The sequence below is a fragment of the Eublepharis macularius genome, chromosome 13 (assembly GCF_028583425.1).
Source record: "Eublepharis macularius isolate TG4126 chromosome 13, MPM_Emac_v1.0, whole genome shotgun sequence".
Lineage (NCBI taxonomy): Eukaryota > Metazoa > Chordata > Lepidosauria > Squamata > Eublepharidae > Eublepharis > Eublepharis macularius.
This window is the reverse complement of record NC_072802.1, coordinates 47149468-47177461: the sequence shown is the minus strand read 5'-3', so window position 1 is coordinate 47177461 and position 27994 is coordinate 47149468. Positions and strand designations below refer to the sequence as shown.

The following is a 27994-nucleotide window of genomic DNA, read 5'->3' as shown; positions in this document are numbered from 1 at the left end:
AAGTTATAATTTTCCTCTTCTTTAATTACTTAGCAGGGAGAGCACAGGATGCTAACTGAAGTCATTGTTGGATCAGCCCTGACTGAGGGGGAATCACACTAGGCTGGGAGAGGTGTTCTGCCTCAGGTATCAATTGGTTTGTTTTTAAACTAGCTGGGATTTACAGCAGTCAGATATCTGTTGTCAGAATTTTGTTAGTGGGTCGGAACCAGGCCTTTTTGGCCCATGTTAGAAATAAAGAACCAGCTAGAGTTTGGAAAAAGAAATCTTCCAAAGGCACGTGCGCGCGTGCGCTCTCTCTCTCTCTCTCTCTCTCTCTCTCTCTCTCTCTCTCTCTCTCTCTCTCTCTCTCTCTCTCTCTCTCTCTGCAAAATAAAGTTGCATTTCCTGAGGTTTCACCCTCTGTGTCAGATAAGGCTATAAAAGTTGTTAATAGTTGGAGACCTTTGAAGGGTCATCTGGCCATTGCATGTAAATCACTAAGAGGACACCAGGACAAACAGCAAACAGCTTATCTTCAGGAAGAATGGGATAACCGATAGCTAGTGGTGTGTGAACATTTCTTTTGCAAATTACAAATGCATATCAAAGATGCAGTCTATCACAGAGGTAAAAGATGTGTAGACTTGTGTTTACACGAAAGACCCTCAACGGAACTGTCTTTCAAGAACAAAGACAATGTAATTGATTAGGATGTTAACAAGCCTTTGATACCTCCCTATAAAGGAAGGACGAACCAGATACTCGGGACCCTTCTCTTGTTAGAGGGTAGGGACCTCACTGGTCCCTGCTCTCTGCAATGGAGGGGTCTCAAGGATCCTTGATTGGGGGAAAAAGATATCTTAATTGTTTTGTATTATTGTTATGTCTAACTAATGATTTTGTACTCTGTATCTATCTCTGTAGTGTTCCAGTGTTCAGCAGAGGTGAGGCCCTGAACTGGTGCCTTGTTTCTCTGCTTGTATTCTCCTTTGCCTTTTGAAATAAAAACTTCCAGTCTTGCTTAAGACCTTTTTGCAGCTGGCACATTATTCTCAGCAGAGACATCAGTTTAGTACTAGGGCAAGATCAAGTGAGGTTGCACTCTTTACATGCCTACGGTAAGAGGCAAACCCAAGCAACTGGTGGACTAGTCCCCGGTTGCAGGGCAACAATTTCCACAACAATATCTTGTGCCAACTCTGTTTCACCTGTTCTTTAAGTTAACATGGAGATCAGATAATAGTAGCAGCTGATGCAAATTGCTGTGCAAGAAAGGAAGAAGTTTCACAAAGAGCACAGAAAGAGATTTTTACAGCCCATGGGGTTCTCTATTAAACAAATCACCATTGTGGAGAACGAATAAAGAAAAAAGACATCCTCCTTTTATTTATGTCCCTGTTGCAGACCGACTCTGTCCCCGGGTCCAACCAAGGCCTAGCTGTGAGAAAACATTCCTAATGTTTTCCATCTGTACCCAAGAATGGGGCCCCTTTCCCCGCCCATCATTTTCTTTTAGTTGTTTCTTGCAGCTCAATGTTCACCATTCCTTTTCTGTCCTTCCTCCATGTATTAGGAGGCAGTGCCTAGCCTCTTGTTTTCTTTCCATAGTTTCACTCACTGCTCTGGAATCCTAGTATGAGGCAAGGGGAAGGTTTCTGCATAGAGGAGAGATGGCTTTACACTGCACATCAGCAATCACGACAACAGTGACAGCCACCATACTTGTTCTGACCACTCTTACTCTTCTGTCTACAGGTAAGGATGGTACTGAGGAAGACAAAAGCTGGCCCATAACACTGAATGCATTATGCAACCAATTCTGCTATTTGTTAAGAGCTGAATATCAGCAAGCATATCCCTTCTCAGAAATTCTCTACCATTCTATTAACCTTCTGCTTGTATTTTAATTTTTAAAATGATGCTGCGTCACCTAGTTCTTTCAAAGCAATATCCTTTACCAGTGCTGAAACTCTCATTGTTTATACACTGCACATTGGGCTATGTCACCTTCCTGCCCCAGAAAGTTTATAATCTAAGTTTCTAGATATTCAGGGGGAAATAGAGGAAGGGAATGCCAAGTTAGCAAGAAAGCGGGGAATGAAAGAATTAAGAGTCACAATGAAGGAGCAGGAGCAAAGGCTTCAGTTCTGCTAGGAGTAAGGACAAGAGGGCTTATGTCAAAGGCTTCCTAGAAAAGGTAGATTTTGATATGGAGGCAAACAGCAATATTGCTGTCTATATAATTGTTTTTTAATGAGAATTTGTAGTAATTTGGTTCATGTGTTCGAGAGACACATTAACTGATCATATGGATAAGTCCTCTTTTTTTCTTCACTGCTCATCCACAAGCTACTTGATTTTAAGTTTTTTCATACACACTGTAAGCTGTCCTCTGTTCTTGCAGGGAAGAAATTCCGATGGTGCACTCTTTCTGACCTGGAGCAGAGGAAGTGCGCAGAACTATCCAAAGTGCTTCTGAGTGTATTGCCTCCTGCCACAATCAGCTCCTTTGCCAGAGTTTCCTGCATCAGAGCTCACAACACCCATGACTGCATTGAAAAGATCCGGGTGGATTTTTTTGGAAAATTTAAGAGTTTATCCTGATTACAAAGCTTGCTTTTTTGTAGAGCTTACATTTCAGTAGAGAAATTATTCTTTGGGGGGGGTGAGATTTCGCTTACTAATGTATACTTGTCAGCCTGATCCACTTACTGCATTGTATTGACATAACTTCTCCCTGTACCAGTTTGTGATAGAGGTTGGGAGGTAATATGCCAGATCCTCTGTCTCTCTGGATAACTTGGGTCTGCACAAGATGCTTAAGGAAGGGTAGACTTGCATGAAGTGTATATGTGTGCTCACTTTATAGTAACCCATTTCTCAGTAGATGGCCTACAGGTACAAAAGGCCTGCCAAGACTCTGGACTGCCTTCTGTTTCTCCTTACACATTCTGTTAGGCATTTTCCCCATACCGATATGAGGCCCCCCTATGAGAAGGTCTGTGAGCCAGCCACATCAGGCAGCAGATTTTGGTTACCATAAAGGTGGTAGAGGGAGGGAGAGATCTGAACCACAGGGCACAAACCACAGGAAAGTTCCCTTGCACAGCTTCCACAGCCAAGAGCTGTACAAGAGCTATGCACTTATTTTTTGCTTCGGAAGAATTGTCCTCTTCCCTTAAACAAGTTTCAATTAACTCTGCCTTTAGGTTTAAAAATTCTGTTTTGAAGAGAAAACTGTATCTAGAGGCAACAAGCAGCAGATATATTTTAATTTTTTTTCAAAAATAAAAGAACAAGTAAGAGCTGTTTTGTAAAAATATCTATCTAATTATACATTTTAACCCCACCTTTCCTCCAAAGTGAAAATAGAGACGAGGGTGCTGTTATTTGTCAAACCTATTTTGAAAATACAAGTCATGTAGGACACTAAAGCTGTAATCCTAAGAGAGCTTTCCTGGGAGTAAGCCCCATTGAATAAGATGGGACTTGCTTCTGAGTTGACCACTTAGGATTGTTCTTTAAAAGTCTGTCAGTAACCATAAGGCTTTTCTTCCAGGTCCATCTTTAATAGCTAAAATTAAAATAATTACTAAACCTGAATGATTACATTGTGCTCACAGTGAGTCTCTTGTTGCCTTACATGTTTTGCTGTACTCCTGCAATTACAGCCAGAGGTTCCATAACTTGCCAGATTAAAATATGGTGACTCAGTGTCTCCTAGTGTGGACCATTTGGATGCCTCGTAGATTTGAAAAGTAGTGGAGGCCTGTCTTGCTGTTGGATGTTAGATTCCCTGTGCTGCATAGGAAGAAGGCTATTTTTCCCAAGCTATTTACAATGGTGATTTTTGTTATCACAGACAAACTACTAGAGAAATAGCTAACAGCAGCAACTAACACAGTGGAATTAATCCCAGAGTAGGGATGAATGCAGACACTAAACAGTCATTCATTATTTGAGTCACTATGTGTACAAAATATCTGTTAAGGGCGGAAGTGGTTCTGTTTGGGGGGAAATAATTATTTTGGTAAAGGATTTCATACTTCATGCACAACAGATTATAGCCCATACGTTGCTACATACTTGTTAGACAGGCCTCCCTCTTAACTTGATAAAAATCTGTCATGATCGGAAGTAAGATGTTAGCCAAGAATTCCAGAATTGATGGGGAAAGCCTACCAATCTAGAAGAACTTGACTTTAAGACATTCTAGTGCTGTTTTAAATAGTTTTCTTCTGTCCTCCTTTTAAAAAAAAGGTAAATAAAGCAGATGCTGCCTCCTTGGATGCTGGAGATGTTTATTCTGCAGTAAAGCTTTTTGGCCTGACTGTGGTGGCAAAGGAAGTCTATGTGGAAGGTCAGTTATCATTATCTCATGGGTGCTGCCAACATACTACATCTTTTCAGGGACCCTGGGTACATAAAGGGTCGAAAGAGCCAAGGCTTGAATTCAATACAATCCCTGATCCACATGTATGGTGGGTGTAGGGCACATGGAAAACAATAGGAGGATGGATTAAGAATCATGGAAGTCTCTAGTAGTGTGATGTGGAGGTCTCTTCTTGTCACACCTTTGCCCAGAAGGAGAAGGAAAGGTCCCTCTATAATTTGGTTACCCAGGTCCCACAAACTTGAAGTCTGCTTATTCCCAGAAAGAAAAATTGCCCTCATAAATCTATGGTTTATTTATTACATCACTGATTTAAAGGGGCTCAGCAGTCATTTCCTGTCCCCAAGGTACTCTAGGAACTGTCATTCTGTACAAGCAAGGGGCTAGGAACCTGTAAAAGGAAATTATCATCATCACTATGGTCTTCAGGACTCTTCAGTCAAAGCTGAACTTGCATAAAATCAGTGTTAAGTACAGGCCCAATTAGGGTTACTAGCCTCCCGATAGTAGCTGGAGAGCTCCCGGAATTGCAACTGATCTCCAGGCCACAGAGATCAGTTCCCCTGGAGAAAATGCCTGCTTTGGGGGGTGGGCTCTATGTAATTGTGCCATGCCAAGGTCTTTTCCCTCCCCAAACCCTGCCTTCTCCAGGTTTCACCCCCCAGATCTCCAGGAATTTTCCAACTTGAAGCTGGCAAACCTAGGCCCAATGGAATGTTAGTAGATCCTACTCTCATACATTAAAAGTAACAAATCTAAAAAAAAAACCTGTCACAGAATACAATGAAGTTTTGAAGTTACAACATCAGTGCCATACATTTGGGGAAGAGTGTTATGTAATGTGCCTTTGCGTCTAAAACTCTTATCACCCTGAACCTCCCCACTCTGAAGTATTTTCCTTAAGATTAATGTTTGTACAGGAACAGCAGGGCATTAAAAATAAAGTTTACAGCAGATCCTATTTCCAGTGACAGTGAAAAACTAGGCTTTCCACATAGACAGTCCTCTTGACTCATTGTAGTAGGCTAGGCAATTTATTTAATCTCAGTGTTGCTATTATGATTTTGGCTACAGAGCACCAGGCAAAGTAACAATTGATGAATAAATATTTTCCTTTTTTTCATGTCCTTGGTACAAAAAAACTATTAAGAAAGCTTTGAATTTTAATAATACCTTTTCTCTGCCTGCTCAGTCTGTTCTATGCACTCAGAAAGGCTCTACCAGTATTTATTAGGATGGTTTCTGCGTTTCTTTTTTCCACATATCTAGGTACCTGCATGTTTGCTGTAGCTGTTGCCAGACGAGGAACACTGAACATCCAAAAGCTAAAAGGTACCCGTAGTTGCCACAATGGAGCCAGGTGGACTTCAGGTTGGAATGTCCCTTTGGGCTTCCTTCTAGCTAGAAATGATCTGGTATGGGATGAAGATCAGCCCCTAAGCCATGGTAAGTGAACAGTGAGAGATCAAAACACATTAAAAGCTCCTTGTCCTAATGGGTACAGTCCAGCTACAGTAAAGCATTTTTAAATTCTACAGATCCCAGAAAGGAAGATTTAGAAACAGCAGGACACAAAAGTCCTTAACTTTGGCTAAATCATTCGTGCTCTTTATTTTTTGCTATGTTTGGCAGAAACAACATGGTTAGTCTCTTGAACACACATTTTACTGTGAGAATTTGACATTGATTTGGCCTCTAAAAATTTAAAAGAGGGCCTTCATTACTCCCCACATGAAACAAATATGTAAAATGTTAACACATGATATTCTCATGCATTTTCCATGCCCATTAACTGTGATATGAGAACCTGACAAAAACAAGTCTGATCTTCTTTGTCAGGGCTTTTTCAGCGAGTGCTCCAAATCAATTTAGCAAGGACCTAAGCGAACACCTGATTGCCATTGAGTGTGCTGCAAACTGCTCCCTTCCTAGTTTGAAAAATAGTAAAGTGTCCAGTAGCACCTTTAAGACTAACCAACTTTGGGCAAATCCACACGCCCTTGGCACGTCCCAGCATTGCGCTAAATGTTCGCTAAACACCCGGAAGTATATTCAGCCTTTATTGTAGCATAAGCTTTCAAGAACCACTGTTCTGTTCCTCATCTGATGAAGAGAACTATGATTCTCGAAAGCTTATGCTACAATAAAGTTGCTTAGTCTTAAAAGTGCTACTGGACTCTTTACTATTTTGCAACTACAGACTAACACAGCTAATTCCTCTGGATCTCTTCCTAGTTTGTTTTGTTAATACTTTTGCTATCTAAAGTCTCCTTGTCCAAATAGGTGTGGGTTGTTAACTAGTTCAAAAAATTCAGAAATAAACAGGAGTTGTGTGACTCTTTGCAAATTAGCAGAAGTTTATTTCAGTGTAAGCTAAGCTTTTGTGGACTATAGCCCACTTCTTCAGATGGAATAAGTGGTTCCTCACTAGGCTGTCATTTAGCGTGGGGTTTGGACATTCTTGGCGATTTGGGAGTGGAATCTGGGGAGGGCACATTTTGGAGAGGGGAGAGGAGGGACCTCAGTAGGGTATAATACCAAAGAGTATGACCTTCTAAGCAGCAATTTTCTCCAGGGGAATTGATCTCTATAGTCTGGAGATCAGTTGTAGTTTTGGGAGATCTCTAGGCCCCACTTGGAGGTTGGCAACCCTAAAATGGGTATAAAAAAAAACAAAACCAGCAGGGTCAAGGGAGCATGAAATGCCAGAAATACAGAGTGAAACATAATTAGATAAAATTCAAATCTAATCAAGAAAAGTTTAGAGACTGTTGTTGACTAGTTATGCTAAGCTAGTGGTGACGAGTCTCATTGTGGTTTCATACAACCCCCTGAACAAAAACTTGGGATTTCTTACTTGCTACAGATGTTAACTTAGCAAAACATGGGATTCTCCTCCCATTAGACTACAGTTGATTAATTGAAGCTTGCACTTTTGGACAATAGTGAGGCCAGATTCTGATCCTGCAATTCACCAAGCACTTCTGGTGACAAATTACTTCTACTTCCTTTCTACTTATTAGTGTTTCATTCACAAACTTCCACAAGACTGTCTCCTCTTCTTATTTCAACATTACAAAATGTAAAGAAGCACCGCAGTATAAACAAATAGTGAATGTATTAGGGTTGCCAACCTTCAGGTGGTGACTGGTTATCTCCTGGAATTACTACTGATCTCCAGGCCACAGAGATCAGTTCCCCTGGGGAAAATGGCAGCTTTGGAGGGTGGACTCTATAGCATTATATCCTGCTGAGGTCCCTCCTCAAAGCCTGCCCTCCAAGTCCCATCCCCAAAATCTTCCAAAATTTCCCAACCTGGGTCTGGCAACCCCTGAATGTATTAAATATACAAAGTCATGCCATCTTAAAGGAAGCCCAAATAACATGTAATAGTAAATAATATATATAATAATAACATAATAACATTTGATTTATATACCGCCCTTCAAGATGACTTAACACTCACTCAGAGAAGTTTACAAAGTATGTCATTATTACCCCCACAACAAAACACCCTGTGAGGTGTGTGGGGCCGAGAGAGCTCTTAGAAGCTGTGACTGACTCAAGGTCACCCATCTGGCTTCAAGTGGAGGAGTGGGGAGTCCCATGCTGTTAACCAGTAAGTTTACAAATGATACATATCTTGCTTTCACAGCTATTTTCCTGTGCATACACACAACAGGAATCCAGTATTTGTCCTGTTTCACTGGTTTTCTTCATCAGATGAGTGCAAAGTCAAAAGCTCATAAAATGACTATAATCAACATCAAATAGAAATTACACGCAATACCCATTGCATAAAAATACTTACAATATACTAAGTAGAGAGAACTTTACTATAAACAGTTGCTTTTAATTATATTACTCATAGGGTGAAAACATCCATAGTAAGTGTTAATAATTAATATAAGGTTATATTAATACATCCACTATTAGTTTATAGTGTGGTGCTTATTTGCATGTTGTTACCTTGCTTTATTCCACTTGGTTCTTTTGTGTTTGTTCATCGTCTTATTTCTTCAGTGATCAGTGGTTATTTCGATGCGAGCTGCGTCCCCGGCATCGGAGTTACCACCCCTCAGCTTTGCAATCTCTGCCAAGGACAGAAGTCTTACATCTGGGAGAAGAACCACTTCTGTGAGTCCAGTGGTGATGAACCCTTCTATGCTTCAGAGGGAGCCTTCAGGTGGCCTTGAACTTGCTATTGCACTGCAATTTGATGATAATAGAAAGGAAGCAAAGATGCTGTTTATGCTTATGCTTTTTTAATCTGTGTACAGATGCTTGAAGAGTGGGGTGGCAGATGTTGCTTTCCTGGATCACCTAACAATAATGAATGCGACAGGTAAACCGAGAAGCCCATGCTCAGTGACTCTGTTTAATTTCCACAATGAAGGAATATGAGTAGGCCGTGCTTGATAAAGATGATGACGCAATTCCCCAAGTATTAGTTCAGCAAAGCCTTTTGGCCTTGACTGTTCTACCTGCAAACATAGATACAACCATTGAGATGAGGCCTGCAAGTCAGGGCGATGAGGCTTTTGCCTGGCCATATACTCACTTCTTTCCTGAGGAATGGAAAAAGGAAGAGTGGGTGCCCCTTTCCAAACAAACAGTCAAGTTGCCTGTCTTAGCAGGTTGCTGAACTTTTCCCAAAAGCCTTCTTCGAGTACAGCAATTAAAAGACCTTCTCTGTTGTGGCCCGTTTGCTAAGTCACAGTGACTCTTCCAGCTTCTTAGAGTGCCAGTCCTGTTTTTATTTATTTTTTTAAGTATCAGAACAAGAAGAATATGAGCTTCTGTGTCCTGATGGGTCCACAGCACATTTGAGTGCCTATGCCACCTGCAACTTGGGCCATGGTCCAGGACGTGCCATTGTTACTCGCCATAATTTCCAGAAGATCTCCAAGAAATTTCTCACTTTGATCCAGGTACTTCTTGGGCAATAAACTTGAGTGTCTGCAGATTTTGATGCACAGGCATTACCTGAATTCTAAGGCTGAGTTTACATAAAGAGCAGCTGATTTGGTAACAGTTATTCTTCACATATATAAAACATTCCTATATCTATATCCTTATAAACAGCAGGCAGAGGGGTTGTACTGTAGTCTTTTCACTGATCAGCTAGTTTTATGTGTGTGTGTAATTTTTTTTCTGTAGGGTAGCCTTTGAGCATGCAGTTCAAGTAGGGTCCCTGCCTCCAGGTGGTAGCTGGAGATCTTCTACAATTACAGCTGGTCTCCAGGCCACAAAGATCAGTTCCCCTGGAGAAAATGCCTGCTTGGAAAGTGAACACAATGGTATTATACACCACCATGGTCCCTTCCCTTCCCAAATTCTGCCCTCTCCAGGCTCCACCCCCAAAATCTCCAGGATTTTCCCAACCCGTAGTCAAGGTGGGCCAGTCCAGGAATAGTCTGGTCTTTGTCCAAACTCTAAACAGATCTACTATAAGGAAAAGGCAAACAATGCAAACTACTGTCCTGTCCTTTGATGGGGGTGGTGGTGTGTACTTCATCGCCCATCCAAGATTTGCTAAGTATTTTCCTCATGTTATGAGTTTCAGGTGGGTAGCCATGTTGGTCTATAGTAGAAGAGAAAGATTTGGGTCCAATAGTGCCTTAAATACCAACTAGATTTCCAGAGTATGAGCTTTTGAGAGCCAGCACTCTCTTTGTGACAAAGGGAATTCTAACTCTCAAAAGCTTATACCCTAGAAATGTAGTTGGTCTTTAGGGTGCTACTGGACCCAAATCTTTTTCCTCATGTTTGGATCTTTTATTACTAGAGATTATCCAGAAGGAACAGTGGATCTTCCCCCCCACCCCAAATGTAATAAATTAGCACTTCTTGTGGTATTCCACATCCTGTCTATGCTGTCATTCCTTTGTCATTCCCATTGCACAGGTGATCATACTTAGCAAGTTTTGTAGGAGATTGCTCCATTGCAGTCATGCCCACTTCCAGGCTGCCTCAGTCTTAAGGAAATGCTATCTCTACTTGTTGTGCAACAAGTACGCTCCCAGCATGATCTAAATGGTTACGAAAGAGATGCTGAAATAACAGGTGTTAATAAGGAGATGCAATACTGAGAACAATGTAAGAGAGTGAGTCAAGGCCGATAATAAAAAAGAGGTTTTCAAGTTGACTAAGGATTCTTAACGGTAAGACCTGTCTGAAACTGCTCAAGGGAACTAAGAGCCAAGCTATGTGGTCAAGTGGAGTGCAAGTGACTGGCAAGCGAACGGAGGAATACACATGAGTCTGTTCACTTGCCATTCAAGTGTAATTCGTCACTTGTAGCTTGGATCTAAGACGAGGCAGAGAAAGCCAAGTGACCTCCACTATTCTGCACACATCCCGTTCTTCCTTCTCCCCCTTAGTGGAGATGTTGCTCTGTTTGGATTACTACTTGCTATTTGAACTGAGCTGCTGTATATTACTTTACTATAGGAATAAACCTCTTGTCCTGCCTACTCTATAGAGCACTCAGCTTCAGAACTCCCAGTCTTTTTCTCTGACTTGGGCCTTGCCTAGTATGGAGACCGTCTGTAGTATTGTGGTGAGGTGGGAATTATAACACCGCCACCATCTCCAAAATGGTCTAGGATAAGCCGCCTGGCAGACCAATTCACTGTTAATATAAAAATAGTTTCATTTATTTACTTCATGTTTAGCCCACTTTTCTCACTGAGACTCAAGAGGAATTACATAATTAAAAGAACAATAGAATAAATATAATAAAACCATAATTACAACTGTATTACAAAATAACACATAGAATAAACAGTGTAATAAAGCTGAGTTACAAAATTATAAAAACGGTAAAAATGATACATAAAATAAGCAATACAATGATAATAAAGAAGTTGAATATATAAAAATAGATACCTTATATTCCTCTGCCATCATTTATCCTTGAAAGTAAAATACATTTTATTTTATTCTGGCAGCTTGGTGTTTAATAGACATAGGACAGACAAATGAGACCATGAGATAGCAACCACCAAAATATTTTTTAATTAAGAAATTTATTACTAAAAGTATATGGATGTTGTGGTTATTTAATTGAACGTTTGTGATGGAGCACTTGCTTTTTAATTATAGTAATTGTAAGGAAATTAAGGGAGAAGATAACTTACGTGCTAGTTCACTCTCCTAATTAAATTCAGTTAGTCAGTTCCCCTCAGTCCTGCCTCTATCCCATTTACGGAGTCCTGCTTGCTTTGCTCTGAAAGCTTTTTTTCCAGTCAGACTCTTCTTTGGCTCTGGATGCTGAAGACTGCTTGTGCATTCTGACACTAGTGATTTCTTCCTGATCCAGGACTGCTGTGTGAAGACTCTGAAACTAAGACACCAAGGCATTGCTCCTGGAAGTCTCCACGGCTTTCTCAGCTTAACCCCCTTCACGTTTCATTCCTTTCAACCTTCATCTTCCCCTCAATCCTAATGACAGACCCCCACGGGCTTCTCTTCTTCAACTTCCTCACCTTGTACAGCTATTATAGTTTGCTACCTGTAATCAGGTTGTATCTGGCCTTTTATTCTCTCTGGCCAGACTCTAGTGAATTAATGTTTGTTATGTCGCAGATAATGTGCTCATTGGCTAAACTGTCCACCAATCTTTTGTGACCCATTTGGATTCATCTGTCCTCTCAGTATATGAGACAGACTACTGTAAACCCATCCCCCAGAGAACCATTCCCCACAGAATCCAAAACGAAAAGCCCTATAGTATCTTTTATTAAGACCAATCAAAACTACACTAAACAGTGTGCAAGCTTTTAAGTTCTGGAGAACTCAAAACTTGTACACTGTTTAATGTCATTTTGGTTTTTGCCAATAGGTATTACATTATTTTTCTTTTTGGATTTTGCTTTGGACCAACAGGACGACTTGCCAGTGCCACCCACCTCTTTTCCATGCCAAATTTCTCATACGGAAATTATGAAGCAACTCCACCGCTTTGCAGGCAACCAACAGAGGTCTGTCTATCTGCTTTGTAGCCTTTAAAATAATTCCTGGCAATAACAACACAGCACTTTTACCTCATAGGTATAGGAAGTCTTATTCTTCACCCTTTCCATAGTCATAGATCCAGAGAAGTTAGCCATGTTAGTCTGTAATTGCAAAATAGTAAAAAGTCCAGTAGCACCTTTAAGACTAACCAACTTTATTGAGGCATAAACTTTCGAGAACCACAGCTCTCTTCATCAGATGCAGAACCTTCCCATACAGAACCATTTTTATACATTTTATATACATTTAGGAAACCTTACACATCGTATTATAGTTGTTTCTCCAAACCTAGCAGGAGTTTCTCTCTCCCTCAGCTTCTCATACTCAACAACTTTCAACCTAGTGTTCTTAAAATAAAAACAAACAACTTTTTCTTTGTTGTAATTGTTACTATACCATTCTCAGGACCCCTCAATAGATCCTCCATCCCAAACGTTCTCCTCCCATGCCACCCCACCTTCTCCAGTGAGGGCTGCAGCTCATCTTGGAGCCAAGTAGCAGCAGCATAAGTGCAAAGAGTGTGCACATCCACCCATGCTGGCCTTGTGACTCCAAGGTGGGCTGCAGAGGTACACTGTAGTTTATCTTGGACTTGGTAGCAGTAAGGTCTGAGAGGCAACTAGGCAAAAGCCACATCTGTCAACTTCTCTACCAGTTTGGTTCCCCAAGCAATTGGTGGGGAATTTAGCCTGCTCTATTGATGCTTTGTTGCTTATTTTCTTTCTGAGTTCTTTCATTCAGGCCAAAGGGGAACATTTTCCTCCCCAACTAAATTGCTAGCACAGCTACAGACAAAGGGAGGGCATATACCATTAAGCTCAGGAGATATGCCCACAGCTGTTTTCTGAGGATCTGGAGGGAAATTTGCCCTCAGTAAATTTTCCCTGGGGAACAATTCATCTGCACCTTCAGTTGGCACTTTAATGGTCTTATCAACTGGCACTTAAGCAGCAGACTTCACAAATGCTTTGCCTAAATGAACTGAAGCTACCTTCCAACTGTTGGTCACCCGTTGCTAGCCCCTCAAAGGGGTAGTAAAAATATTCATTGTTTAATGTCCTGACATGTTGGTAAAAGATTGCCTGCTTTGCTATTACATTCTTAAAATGAGAAATTGTGGACAAGGAGTCTGAGCTAAAGTAAACTGGCAAACAGTGGTGCATTCCACCCCTGCCCAAGCTCCAAAACATAACAGTACAATGTGACAACATGGTAGAACTTACTGTGAGGGTACTTCCTTATCCCTTCATTATAGATTGGGGTTCCCTTTGCCCCAACTTTCTTGGAAAAGATTTATTTTGAGGGGGGAAAGACACTCCCTGAGGTGAGTTGCCATTTTGATTACTCATACTGAGAATTCCCTGACAGCCAAGGGTAAACCTGGCACAAAAAGGAAAGATACGCCTTCTGCCTGTCATCAGGTATGGCAGGTATTCTCAGAAGAGGAAATTATTTTGGATGCCACACATAACTGAAACCTAAAGAACCCCACTAGTGTGGGTGGGAAGATACTGAGCCAGAAAGGGAGGCGACTCAGGACAATGAAATGGGAGATGAGGAGCCAGACATGGATGTATTTCTCCAAGGCTGATGGGCTTTCTTCTGGAATGCTGATCCTGCCATTTCAGCCAGCCTTTCCTTTTGAGGCTAGAAAATTATGTCAGCTCCTCCCCACCTCTGACACCCACAAGTATTCCAACCCCCTTCGTTCTCCGGATGGGCATGATGCCTTTCCCCCATTGAGGGCAGATGTTTCCTGTGTTTCAGGGAGGCTTACTCCCTGTCCCTTCTCATTATAGGGACGAGTCCTTCTGGCCAAAACTTTTCTAGTGAAATACTAGGGGATCTTGGGGCCTTCCTCATCTAGGCACTTTTGACCACAAAAAATTACCTCCAGAAATTTAAGCAGATTCCACATGTACCCCTAGAGATTGATGCTGCAGCTTCTGACTGGTTCCTAATATTTATGATTTTTCTGTCCATGGGAGGTTATTGCTGGAAATTCATTTGTGTTCTTGAAGAGATCTCTTTAATCTCCAAAGATGTCTCCAAGGATGTCCAAAGATGTCTCCAAGGATGTCTCACCATCTCTCAAAACCAATAGGCACTGGCATTCTCTCCCTTAATGGCACTGCAGATCTGAATAAGAGCCAAACTACAAGTGACATCTTACACAGGTTGGACACTAGTCGGCTTCCCTCAAGTTTTGATGGGAAATGTAGGTGCCCTGGTGTTACAGCTTGGCTCTCCATTACAGCTGCAAGACCAGGATGCCTACATTTCCCATCAAAACTTGAGGGAAGCCGACTAGTGTCCAACCTGTGTAAGACGTCACTTGTAGTTTGGCTCTAAGACAGCAGCTGTCTCATCTCATCCTCCATCTCATTTATTAGTTGCCTTTTCCACCAAAAAGGAGCTCATTTCAGTTCATGCCTCTGCTAACCCATGTAAGCTATAGTTAATAATCCTGTATATTGTCCTTAGAACCTCTTTGGAAAGAAAGGGAAAGAAAAGGCCAGATTTGAGCTCTTTGCTTCTGCACCGTTCAGTGGAAAGAACCTGCTATTCCATGATGCTACTCAGTATTTGCAGATGATCGAAGAGGAAGCTGAGCTCAGTCAAGTCCTTGGCTTGGATTATGTTGCTCTTCTCCAGGGTTTGGGACATGAAGGTGAGTGTTCCCAAGGAACTGTGGGAAAGGGAACCTTGAAGAATAGAACTCAACAGATGGATGATTCAGTTTGTCCTTTCTTCTTTCCTGCTGCTTCAGGGAGTTCCCTGTCCAACAGTCTGGTACGTTGGTGCTGCATCAGCAATGCTGAGCTCCAGAAATGTGAGGAGTGGGCTCTGAATGTCAAGTCTGACCCCCTGGTCTGTGTCCAAGCAGACTCGATGATCAACTGTATTGAACTGATCAAGGTGAGCCTGTCTAATCTGTACAGTGGAATTGTAGCTCTATATGTCATTATTACATTCCCCCCCAGTGAATTTAAGTAGGTACAATAGAGCTAATTACTGGCCAGTGGTTCATCTTTCCATGATCTCTGATCAAACAGGTAGTGCATGTTTTTGTGGCATGTCTAAAGCCAGCCAAACCTGTTTGACCAGAGGCTATAGGGAAAGAGAAAAAAAACTCTGTTCACTGCAGGGGATGGCTCTTATCATACAGTTGTAAAGTATCTGAAAAGCTATAATTTGTTCACAGCTGAACAAGTTTTAATTATTAAGTACTTATACAGGACGTTTGGCACGTAAAAGGACTTTAGAATCTTAATTTCATCCCTCCATCCAACCAGATTCTGAATTGAGTGGATATTATTTCCATTTCATAGATGAGTCACTTGCCCAGTGGTTGAATTTGAACTCTAATCCCTGTCATCAAAGGTCAAGATGCTGTCCATGGGGCCACCTGATACTCAGCTGATGGACATTAACCAATACATGAATGCATCTATATCTAACTTTTTAAGGGATTTTCCAGAGTATTATCTTGGGGTGCAACTGAACGAGAGAGTGGGGGATCTATGATGGAAACTCCTGGAATTATTTTTTTATTATTAGCGGCCAAGCGATAAACATATACACCAAACTGGATTGGGTCATGGAATGGGGGAGGGGGCGTGTTTTTAAGTCACTTGAAGCAGTTTCCAAACAAATAATAATAATAAAAAGAATTATATTTTTTAAAAATCTCAATAAACAAATTTAGTCATATAAAACATGGATTTAAAACTGCACTCGGCCTAAAAAGTCAAGCATAAAACAGCAAAATATCAGCAGCATCAGCCAGAGAAAAAATAATCAACCAGAATTAAAGCCTCAAAAAGAGGCAATAAAACAAAGAATTATGCCTGATAGAATATGAAGGTCTTAGCCTGGCACTCTAACGCAGCCATAATTGCCAATAGGCAAAATGTGTTCCACAAACAAAGTGGCACAAACCAAACAGTCATGTCCTTGTGGCCAATTGCTTTATCAGCAAAGATGAGGGGGTATGAACCAGGGTTTCAGATTATGCACATAGTCCTTGGGCTGCTTCATAGAGGAGCAGGAGGTCCTTAAAGTGACCAGGTTGCAGATTTTTTACTGTACCATCCTTATGAAAGAGGAGAGAGTTAATTTCCCTTCTAAATCCAATGGACTTAGAAGGGTGTGTAACTCTGTATAGGATAACACTGTGAGGGTTTTAAAGCCAAGATCAGCCCCTTGAATTGGGCCTGGAAACAGCAGGCAGCCCACAAAATTCGTCTTTCTTTGATATATTCATAACTACCTTTCTGACACAGTATCCAAGGTAGTTATAATTCAAAACTGCCTATAATATAACACACACAATACAAAAGGAAAACAGGAAAGGAAGAAAAAGAAAGCATGCAAACTTTTGTATGAATTGAAGTACATACAAAAATTGTTTCATAATGAACCAGATGCAGTGGTCGCTTCAGAAGACAGGTGTCTGTGAAAATAGCAGTTTGTCCCAGGCAAGAGAATGGAGGATGGGGGCCTTGACTCTGGCAAAAACACAGGTACTCATAGGAAAGGTTGGCTTTCTTACGGAGGCAGACTGCAACCCACAAAACAGGCCCTTTGTTGTGTTGCAGAACAATGGGGCAGATGCTGTTTCACTGGATGCCACACATGCCTATTTTGCCAAGAAGTGTGCGCTAGTTCCTGTCGCTGCAGAGTGCTACGGTGAGCTTACTACTGTGATTCATGCAGCTTATGCAAATAGGAAGCTTAGTGCTTTGCTCAAAACTTCCCTTAGTAAAACTGCTGCCAGTGTCCATTCTACAGCAGGACTTCAGCAAGGAATGTCTGCTCTCATGCCTCAGGCTTTGTTCAAAAGGCCTTTGCTGTTTGAAATTCTGATGCATCAGCCACTGGATTAAAGTTTTTGTGGGTCACCATAAACAAACAAGAATATAATTGTGCAATGGCATGCAAAATACTTAGTGTTTCCCGCTCCTGGTTAGGAAATTCCTGGAGATTTTGGGGTGGTGCCTGGGGAAGGTGGTTTGAGGAGGTGAAGGACCTCAGCTGGTTATAATGCCATAGACTCCACTTTCCAAAACAGCCATTTTCTCCAGGGGAGCTGAATTCTGTCACCTGGAGATCTCCAGCCACCTCCTGGAGACTGGCAACCCTAAAAATACTTAAACCTGGTACATGCTAGTGGTTTTTGTTTGTTGAATGGCAAATCAATGACATATCAGTTGGCTCTTGCATGCATGTATCCTTTAGACCTTATATGTTTCAAGCCCATTAGTGAATTGCCTGGTCATGCATGCATGAGCCAGTTGATATGTCATTGATTTGCTGTTCACTCAGTGATTCAACATTATGAACTGCGTATGAAGTAGTGGTGTGGGTTTTTTCTGTGCTGTTACATATGTGATTAGTCAATCAATCATGTAACTCATCACTTGAAGTTGCCAGTTATAGAGTAACAGACATGCTTGAATGAGAAGCTCATAGTGCCTTTTGATGTAGTCTTCTTGGAGTTGTTGCTGCAAGTACCTGAAGATCATAGTGACTTTGTAACTAGCCAATGGGGTAATAGCCAGAAGTCTCCTTCCTGTGCTTGGCCACCTAGAATTCCCCTCATGGGAAATTCCAAACAGTGTCATTAGATTTCCAAAGCAGAATCCACAAAACCAAGCTGGTATTATATGTGATGTAAGAAGGGCATTCTTATGAATGACTTGATGCAATTAGTCCACCGCACCACACCATCTTGGTTCGGTGGGTTAAAGGTAAGGTTGGGTCCTGATCAGCTACTAAGGAGTCTCCATCCTGTGTCCTCTCCCTTTGTCACTTTTTAGGGTTTAGGTTCAGGAGACATTTTCCCCAAGCTTGTCTGTGACTTGATCGATAGGCACGTACTGTGCTTCCCAGGTGCATGTGGGGAGAGGGAACATAAGCCTTTCCTCACGCACTATTTTCCCAACTAGAAGTAGCCCTAAGAAATAATTGTTTACCCTACTGAGAAAACTTAATATATACAGATGGGCTACATATATAATGCCATTTCAAGTCAGAAAGATGGCATGCGCTAAGCCCCCTCTTCCCATATTGCACAGACCCAGTCTGAATCAGGCCTACACATGCCTGGGAAGCACAGAACTCCCAGACCACACCTGTTGAACCCCCAGGAATGATGTCCCTGGGAAAAATTTATAGAGTAGTTAAATTCTCAATGCCACTTCAACATAATTTTCCTATTGTACAGGGCAGGAATGCACAGAAGTTAGAAGAGAAGAGGAACCAGAGACACTGACCCCCCTTACAGGTAAATGGGAGTGCCTGAGAAGAAAGAATGGTTGGGATACTAATACAGTGTTACCTTAGAAAAGTTATTTTTATTCACCTTGCAATTCCCCAAGCAAGATGAGGTTTCAAGAAATAGCCCTTTACAGGGTCAGTTGCTTGAAGCTGAAATTCCACTCTACCACTAATTAGTATGGGGCCACAATCTTTTGGGAAGTTTTCCAGTGCAAACCTCACTAAAGTGAACAGGAACTGCTCAAGAGCTCATTGTGCCCTGTGGGTCATATCCGTCCGACTACCATACTTCTGCCCTTATTGGCATCCAAAATCCACCACCTCAGCTTTGCTTATGGCAGGGCTGGCTATGTTGACTGTGAACACAGGGGCATTTTTAATTCCCAGTTCCTCTTGCTGTGCTGCTCTAATTTCTAACTGAGCACTGTTGTTACACAGCACTGCCTCCCATCTACACAGTAGCCTTGGCAAAGAAGAATGTGAAGCACATAAACATTCACAATCTGGAGGGAAGGCGTTCTTGCCACAGCCATATGTACAGTCCAGGAGGATGGCTACTTCTTTCTCGATATACTGTGGGGGCACTGGAGAATGAGTTTCTCAACTGCAACATCAGCTCTGGTGAGAATTTCAGTGAAATTATATTATGTGATTCGAGACAACCTGATGCAAGAAGAGTGGGCAGAAGGGATGTTGGAGCCTTACTGGGTCATTGTGCAAGCCAGTATTTATAATTTATACTGAATATTTCAAAGATCAAGATACAGCAAGTGCACACCTACTCCTGGATAGCTTGGTCCCTGGTTCCTAAACTCTGACCCTAGCGTACAGTCTCTTGACAGCCGCTGCAAGCTGCAGGTGCACGGGGCTGATGTTGGTCCTTATGGTGGCAAATGTAGAGCACCCTCCAGTTCAGTAAAGTACCCTACACAATGAGAGAAGAGACAGTTTGCTATCATTCCGCTGGGTAACAACAGGTGCTCCTTCTCCAAAGCTTACCAGGATTACTTTTGGAAGAGTTGCATGCCAGGAGCCAATGGGAACCTTTGTAAAGTCTGCATTGGACAAAAGGAGATGGAAGGAGGCAAGGGATTGTCCAGGTGTGCTGCCAATCATAATGAACGCTACTATGGAAACATGGGTGCACTCAGGTGAGCAGATTATTTGTAAAGAGAGGACTAGTATTTCATGTTAGCAGCTGCCTAATTTTTTTGCCAACTAAAAGATTGGGTTTAGCCAACATACACTTTCTTAAAATTGTTGTAGTAGCTGCTAGCTGGCAATTGGTGCCCTCAAAAGAGTTTCTGTACTATGCATCTGACGAAGAGAACTTGATTCTCGAAAGCTTATGCTACAATAAAATTGGTTAGTCTTAAAGGTGCTACTGGACTCTTTTTGATTTTGCTACTACAGACTAACACGGCTAACTCCTCTGGATCTATGACTCAAAAGATCAGGAACAAATAATTGAAATTGTGTCTGAGAGGCCTCAAATATCTGTTGCAGAGGAACAAGTTATATAAATCTTCTCCCCCTCCTGTTTCTCCATAATACCATCATCTTGGAGAAATCAATATTTGTATCTCTCCCCTCTGAGAGGTGTGCTGTTCCTCATGCAGACACAGCTTGTGCATCTTCTGAGCATTAATAACAACAACTACATTCAATTTAAATACTGCTCCTCAGGACAACTTAATGCCCACTCAGAGCAGTTTACAAAGTGTGTTGTTATTATCCTCATGACAATAACCCTGTGAAGTAGGTGGGGCTGAGAGAGCCCCTAGAAGCTATGACTGATCCAAGGTCACCTAGCTGGCTTCAAGTAGAGGAGTGGGGAATCAAATCCGGCTCTCCAGATTAGAATTCTGCCACTCTTAATCATTACACCAAACTGGCTCATCATTAGAGATGGTGAATGCTGATGTTTACTGAAGAGAAAGCTAGTTTGGCGTAGTGGTTAAGAGCATGGGACTCTAATCTAGAGAGCCGGGTTTGATTCCCCACTCTTCCACTTGAAGCCAGCTGGGTGACCTTGGACCAGTCACAGCTCTCTGGAGCTCTCTCAGCCCTACCCACCTCACAGGATGTTTTGTTGTGGGGATAATAATAACATATTTTGTAAACCGATCTGAGTGGGCATTAAGTTGTCCTGAAGGGCGGTATATAAATCAAATGTTGTTGTTGTTGTTATTATAAGATCTATTTTAGGAATCACAATAGGAAATATCTGGAGCATGTGTATCACTGGGCTTGTTTTTGACCCTTTCACTAATGATTCAGAAAATGCCTTTTACTGGTTAATGATTTAAATTAAGGTGATATCTATCTAGGTATTTGCTCAAGATGTTTCGCTTGCTTTGAGATTTAATGGTGTAAGAATCCTCCATTTCTGATGGAGGGTTTTTTAAAATAAGTTATTCCTCCAACTTGTTCCAATCCTGCTTGCAGTGACAGGCAGTTTCAGACACTACTGCTCTTGTTAATTTTGAGGAGCATGGTCTGAACTGTTCCACTCACTCTTTCCTTGGATTAGCTAGTTAGACCCTTAAAGTATTTCTTGGTAGAACATGCCCTTAAGTCAGAGTTGACTCATGATGACCTCTGGTGGAGTTTTCATAGCAAGAGACTAACAGAGGCTGTTTGCCATTGCCTGCCTCTGCAACCCTGGTCTTTGTTGGAGGTCTCCCATCCAACCCTGCTTAGCCTCTGCGATCTGATGAGATCAGGCTCACCTGAGCTATCCAGGTTAGGGCAAGGTATTTCTTAGCAGGTTGTCTAATATTTCAGATTACTTAATAAGGATTTTAAAGAGAGTTATTGAGTCAAAAGGGCTTCCTGTTTATTTTGCTTAGCTGCTTTCAAGAGGCTTTAAGTTCTTCATACATTCTGGACCATACTGTTAGAGAAGCAGCTACCACAGTGGCATTGTCTATCAAGACTCTGGTGCTGGACACTTATTGGGCTGTCACTTGGACAATTCCTTTTATCTTGATTAGGTATTTCAAAAATCAATGCATCCAAAGCATCTGTTAAAGATTGGTTGGATCACATATTGAACATCCTATTTCTGTTTAAGAGAACAGAGTACTGGAACCTTGAGTATAAGCCTTCTCAAAGCAGGACGTTCTGATATACCTTGGATGAGTTTCTTTGGGTTTCTCCTTAGGTAGATTATGGTTGTTTCAGTTGTGTGAAAGGTTCAAAGTACTTGTGTTTTGTGGCGTGGTATAGTATGGTACAATACAGTACAGTACGGTATGGTCACCTGCAGGACATTCCACCCCCGGTGGAAGTTCGAACCTCTTTTAGTTAAGGCTTCACTGTTGAATGGGGGGCCCTGCCATTTCTTTAAATTCTGCTTCATCTTCACCTTTGCAGTGAACCCAATGTGCTGCTCTGTTTTCAGAAATTCTTAACATTTTCCGGTTTCCAGCATTTATACATGAACATTGACATTGATCAAATGTTGTTCATGCACTGTAACATGTATACCATGAAGTTTCAAAAGGACTGCAATGTTATCTGGAACTTTGCAACAATGTTTATTACGTTTTCAAACACTCGTCTCAGCATTTGAGTCACCCAATGCCCAATTATATGTGGTCTCAGTGAATTAATCACTGATTTAGATATGCTGGCCCAGATACAGCTAGTGTTACTCATACCTTATCCCACTAAAAGCAGTGGGTTTTCAGTTATTTTTATTCAGTTGGGTTCAGTGAGACTAACTTTTCCTGCATTGGAACCATTCTTTCTCATTCTAGATGTCTCCTTGGTGACGCCAGTGGGAGAAACTTTGGTGATGTGGCCTTCTTGGAACATCATAACCTGCTCCAAAATATTGAGTGTAAGATGCCTCTATCTAATTTGAAAAATTTCTTCCCCAAACAAGATTCTCCTCATAAGTTCTCACTGTATATTTATTTGCTTTCTGCAAAGGTTTTCAGGGTCAAAATAGAGATGATGCTGGAAAAGCTGTAACTGGATCTTTTTAAATGCTGTTACATTTAGGCAGGGCCAAAATTGCTTGGGGGCCGTTTGGGAACGGTGGAGAAGGTTAAACCCTCAATTGCTTTAGGACAAATAGCCCTGAGTTACCTTGCATGGTCTTCTCCCCATTTCAATTTGCCAAGCTCAAGGAACACCTCCCATTTTCTCTGTGGGGGCATGGGTGGAGTCCAGCATTACTATTCATAGCCATTCTTGGGGGGTGGGGAGGTTTATTCCACTTAATTTTGCTGATGTATTAATTCTTTGACGTGCAGAGTATGTCACCCACAATACATCCTTTTCTTTTCTATACAGCTTGTAGGGATAACTGTATCCCTGACTCTCCCCATTCTACCAAGATTCTAGAATGATTTTTTAGCTATGCTCCTTTCTCTCCAAGCACTCCGTATCCCCATCTCATTGAAGGCTTTCAGCCTTGTTTCCCTCTTACAGCGTCCTAGAGATGCTATTTTCCCCGTGATTCTTTGGTCTCTTTCAATATGTTCATTGTCAAATTCTACCCTGTCCCCACTTAGATAACCTGGAACATTCACCACCTCATCCCTTAGGAGTGAGTTGTCCCAACTAGATACTTGACAGCTCCTGTTAGCTTTCCCCAGGAATTAAGTAAAAAACTGCTCTGCAATCCTTTTGATACTGAGTGCGTGCAGTCTGGTTCCATTTAATTTTATGTGAAGCTCATCTCTTTTGTAAGGTGTCAGCTTATCCCAAGATGTTTCTCTGTTCCTTAGCTAAACTCTCCCGAGTGGGATATAAAGGCCCAGAGATCTCCATTCCTACTTGTATCTGACAAAAGCACTTTCAAAAGCTTATACTCTGAAAATGGCGTTAGTCTCTAGTGCTACTGGACTCAAATCTTGTAGTACTTCTGTAGTTAATGCTTGCAACCCTGCCTGATCTATGTCTAGCTGTGCCTGTTGTATTTTAACTGCTGCAGCAGATATGAGAGCATGTACATTGCTATAGAATTACTTCTTAAGTTGTGGTGACTCAAAGGGGAGCGTCTTTGGTCTGTGTAGGGAAAAGTCCTGGGAGAACCCAGGTTGGGAAGAATTCCTTGTTCTGCTCAGCTGAGACTTTGACAGACTGAGGAGTTACAGAACAAAAGCTTTTAAGAACAGTTAACCCTTTCCCTCCTTCCTTAATGTAGTGGTATTGAATTGTTTAGGGGTGTGGCTGATACTCCAGGAAACATAGTAGCACCTTATTTTCAGGTAAAAGAAAACTGTGTGTGTATATATGTGGGTTATATATTAAAAAAATTCGAAGGCAGGGTAGTAAGCATAAGACTAACTGAAGAGTCAAGGAACTAAGGTACAATTAAAGGCAAAGAGAAATAAAAACAAACGTATCAGACTAGTTAAGTACTACACTTGACCTTAGCCAAAGGGCTAAGATTGAACCAACCTTTGGAGAAGAAATGGATTTTAGGGAGAGGCAACAGCAATATCACTTCATTAAACCTCATTTCTGAGTGTACATGTTATTCCACAAAGAATATCTTGTAATAAAAAGGTTTTGCATTCTCAGATTTGCTTTTTAGAATCTAGTTAGATTTGATTATCCATATAACTTTCTTAGTGTGCCAATGTCAGATCTTTGGATCCTGCTTACCACAGATGGGTCTAATGGCTGGCTCTCATTAATAACAGCTTCATTTCCATTCCTTTGCAGACCTGGATAACTCAGGATGGGGAGCAAGAAACACTGCCAGTGACTTTGAACTCCTGTGCCTGGATGGACATCGTGCTGCACTAGAAGACTGGAAGGCTTGTAACTTGGGTCCTGTTCCTCCCAACATAGTGGTGACACGCCCAGTGACCATTAGAAAGGTCAATGATTTCCTGCGGCAATCACAGGTCAGCTTGAAAGTTGTGGATTAAGCCTTTTGAGTTTACTAAGGGCCATTGAGGTCCAGAGTATGTGGGACAAATGACACCCTCTACAGCAGACACCACTAAAATGAATGAGAGCTATGAAAGAACACAGTCATTTTCCCAGCATACACCAAAGAAAGAATCTAAACCTTGGGTAATCTTTGAGGAGTGGGAGGTAGTAGCAGCTACTGCCAAAAGTCCAGCAGTTGCCTAGTTACTAGGCCCTTCCAGGCAGTGCATACAAGAGAAATTCCTAGCAGATTGTGCCCAGAGGAGTCAGTTCCCTCCACCTTCTACCTAGTGTCTTGGACTTAATGGTACCTCAGCTCTATCAGATGAAATGGTTCCCTCCAATTAAACCTGAGTGAGTCAGTCTTTTGTTTTCATTCACACAGGCTCAGTAACCATCTGAGCAAACATTGAACAGTCCAGTCAAGAGGCACAGGGGTGAAAATGCACGGACTGAGATAAGTCAGCTGTCCATGCTGAGAACCTTAGCTCCACCTGTTTCTTTTTAGGTGCCAAGCCTGGGCTCTACATTTCAGCTCTTTCAGTCACAGCAGTATGGAGAAAGTGACCTGCTCTTTAAAGATGCCACTCGTTACCTTGTTCCCACAAGCCACTTGGATTATGAGGCAATTCTTGGAGCATCTTTCTCCCACCTTGCAGAGTCTGTCTTCAACTGCACACATGCAGGTAATATGGGCTGCTCTGAAGGAAACACAGCAGGTTAGACTTCTCTTCAGTAAGATGAGAAATTCTTCAACACTGATCCTCTGCTGTCTTATACATTTGTTATTTATTTGCACCAGTAGAAGACAAATTGTAACTGCCCTGTAATACACAATGTAGTCCCATAGAAGCTAATCCTCCATCTGACTGGCAACCTAGATTGGCCTCTAGAATTCAGACCAATGGACACCAGCAGAAAGCATACACACAGTGCACAGAACTCCAGCTGGCCGACTCTATGAAGAGCTTTAAAAAAGAGCGAGTGTAGCAGCTATGAGACCAGGAAGTCCTGGATGCAAACGGCCATAGGGAAGCCTTAGCCCTACCTGAAGTGTGAGGATAATTCTAGGATTTTTAAAAAATGGTTTAATAAAATGCATAATTGTTGAAAGCATTTTTATCCTAGAATTACTATTTTTTTAATTACATGAAATGAAAGACACATCTCCTCTTGGGTAATGCCAGGCCACTTGAATAATGTTTCATATTATAATACTAATTCTCATATTTGATTTTCTTGTCACCTAATCTGCATCCAAAAAGTTGGTTAAAGTTCCGTCCCTCAAGTGCTTCCGCCTAAGACTTAAGAAGAATCTAGCAGAGGATTTTAGTGTGCAGATTTAATATGGTTTAATTTGGACTCAGCAGGGATTTGGGGTGGTTAGTTCACTATAGTCTCCCTTTGCAGTTTCATGTGTACTACTCTGATTTAGTCAACTTTGCTAATTAATCAACAGTTGGCAATAGTTCATAACTAACTGAATTGTTTACTCTCTTGAAGGGAGCTTGTTTTCATCTTTACTGCACAACATTGTATCACACATCTTTGTCCTAGGAAATGGGGTCTTCTGGCTTCTCTTTATAATAATTCTGCCCTTTTGCCATCTGTAACTTTGTATATTTTTTTCTGCCAAATGAACACCTCTGTACTACATGCATCTGACAAAGTGAGTTAAAGCTTATTCCACAATAAATTTTAGTCTTTAAGGTGCTAAAATGCTTTTTTCTTTATTGAGAAGAGCAACATTAAAATGGTTTGCAGCCTCTTCAGATTTCATTTCTAGATATATATGAAAACTTAAAAGGAAAGGCCTCAATTTTTTCAGTGTTGGCTTCTTTTTATTAACTCTGTTAAACAGGAATATTTGAATCCTTTGTTGTGATATATCTGTTTGTCTTCATAGCACTATGGGCTAGAGGCTGGGTTTTTAGTGAAAGTGTGATGTTCTCAGGAAGCTTACTCTTGCCACATTTTAACCTTTTCTCATATTTGGGGGGAATTGCAGCACCCTGACGGTTGGTTGCATCATAACTTTAAATAATCTTCTTTTGGTTTTCAGGTATCTTTGACATCTGCAAACAAGATACTTGCACTTATGCTCCCCCACACTGAAAACATACTATACTGGCTAAAGTAGGAATGTGGCGTGAAGCTTCCCACATTAACTTACACGAGGATTTCTGGCCTAAAGCAGCTTGTCAATGATGTTTTCCAAAAATACAAACTGGATCTCTGTTAAAGGATTTTTCTGGGGACCCCTTTTCTAAAACCCATGTGTGAGCATCAATTCAAGCAAGACACGCACACAGGAAGCAAACTTGCTTTAGTGGCAAATTCTTTCTCCTGCTTCGCTGAGATTCAGCTGAGGGTTAGCCTAAACTCATAACAAGTGAGAAAGTTTCTGGCAACTGTAAAATCCTTTTGTTTCCATTTCATAACTAAGATTTCAGCCTTGGAAGTGTTATTTCCCAGAAGTATTTTGAACTCAAGTATGGCTCCAGCATTTGTTTGTATTATAGTGAGATCTGACTGACTTGTCACTCAAGCCTGTATGGTGCCTTGTATTCCGGGAACTGTAATTCTGAAGAGATGTTTGTATTAACCCTGATCTTTTATTTTGTAAACAATTAGTGCTAAGGTATATAAGATTTTCTCATGTCACTGTTATTTATGCATATGAGCTAGAGAGAGAATATGCACCTGAGCTTTATTTGGAAATAATAAAACTCACATTACTTTATAGATCACTATTTGGCATCTTAATTGATTGAGGGTATTGGCTGAAAAGGAAAATAAATTGGCAAGCAGAGTACTTTGAAATAAATTCCCTTTCAGTCTCCTTTACCTCTGCCAGTCAGAAATGAGGTTTCCAGTACAGGGAATTAAATTGTAGCTATCTACAAAGGTCTTGGCAGGTAGCCTGAGTGTCTGCCCTGTTCAGTCAAAGAGACAGAACATTTACTACCTGATTTGCATTAAGAAATAATGCCATCATCTTTAAAATGGCTTCTATTAGAATATATGGGTTTCTCCACTGACCGTTGGCCACAGCAGCTGACATATTCTACTTTATTTGGTGCCAAATGAGTGAAAGTTCTAATGGAACAGTAACATTTTTTCTTCTGACACATTCCAGAGGTAGTCCTGTTAGTTTGCTGCAGCCAGAACAACAAAGACTCTTCTGGTGCCCTAATAAATCTATTGTGGTCAAAGTTTTAATCAGTGAGAGTGTACTGTGTGAGTGCATCTGACGAAGAGAGCTGTGGCTCTCGAAAGCTTATGCTACAATAGGTTAGTCTTCAAGGGGTTACTGGACTCTTAACTATTTCTCATACATCATATGAATCTGATGAAATAGGCTGCAGTTCACAGAAACTTGCAGTATGTAATTAAATACAATGTATTTATTAATCTTCA

The 27994-nt window shown here is 41.3% G+C and overlaps 1 protein-coding gene across 1 annotated transcript; it reads left to right on the top strand.

The window, feature by feature from the left end:
* Positions 1-44: 44 nt before the first annotated feature.
* LOC129340880 (melanotransferrin-like) lies at positions 45-27994 on the top strand. The gene is made up of 18 exons (XM_054995742.1): positions 45-126; positions 1591-1737; positions 2387-2550; positions 4243-4342; positions 5645-5821; positions 8399-8561; positions 8656-8720; positions 9149-9306; positions 14879-15065; positions 15165-15313; positions 16996-17086; positions 18624-18683; positions 19115-19297; positions 19671-19827; positions 22441-22523; positions 24362-24546; positions 25083-25260; positions 26637-27994. The coding sequence occupies exons 2-18, from the start codon at positions 1653-1655 to the stop codon at positions 26687-26689; spliced, it is 2238 nt and encodes a 745-aa protein (XP_054851717.1). The 5' UTR covers positions 45-126; positions 1591-1652; the 3' UTR covers positions 26690-27994.

Bases quoted from the DNA above. Each gene is read 5' to 3' on its own strand.
- LOC129340880 (XM_054995742.1), top strand. From the start codon at position 1,653: ATGGCTTTACACTGCACATCAGCAATCACGACAACAGTGACAGCCACC. The intron at 9,307-14,878 runs GTACTTCTTGGG...TATTGTCCTTAG, and splicing joins AATTTCTCACTTTGATCCAG to AACCTCTTTGGAAAGAAAGG. The intron at 15,066-15,164 runs GTGAGTGTTCCC...CTGCTGCTTCAG, and splicing joins CCAGGGTTTGGGACATGAAG to GGAGTTCCCTGTCCAACAGT.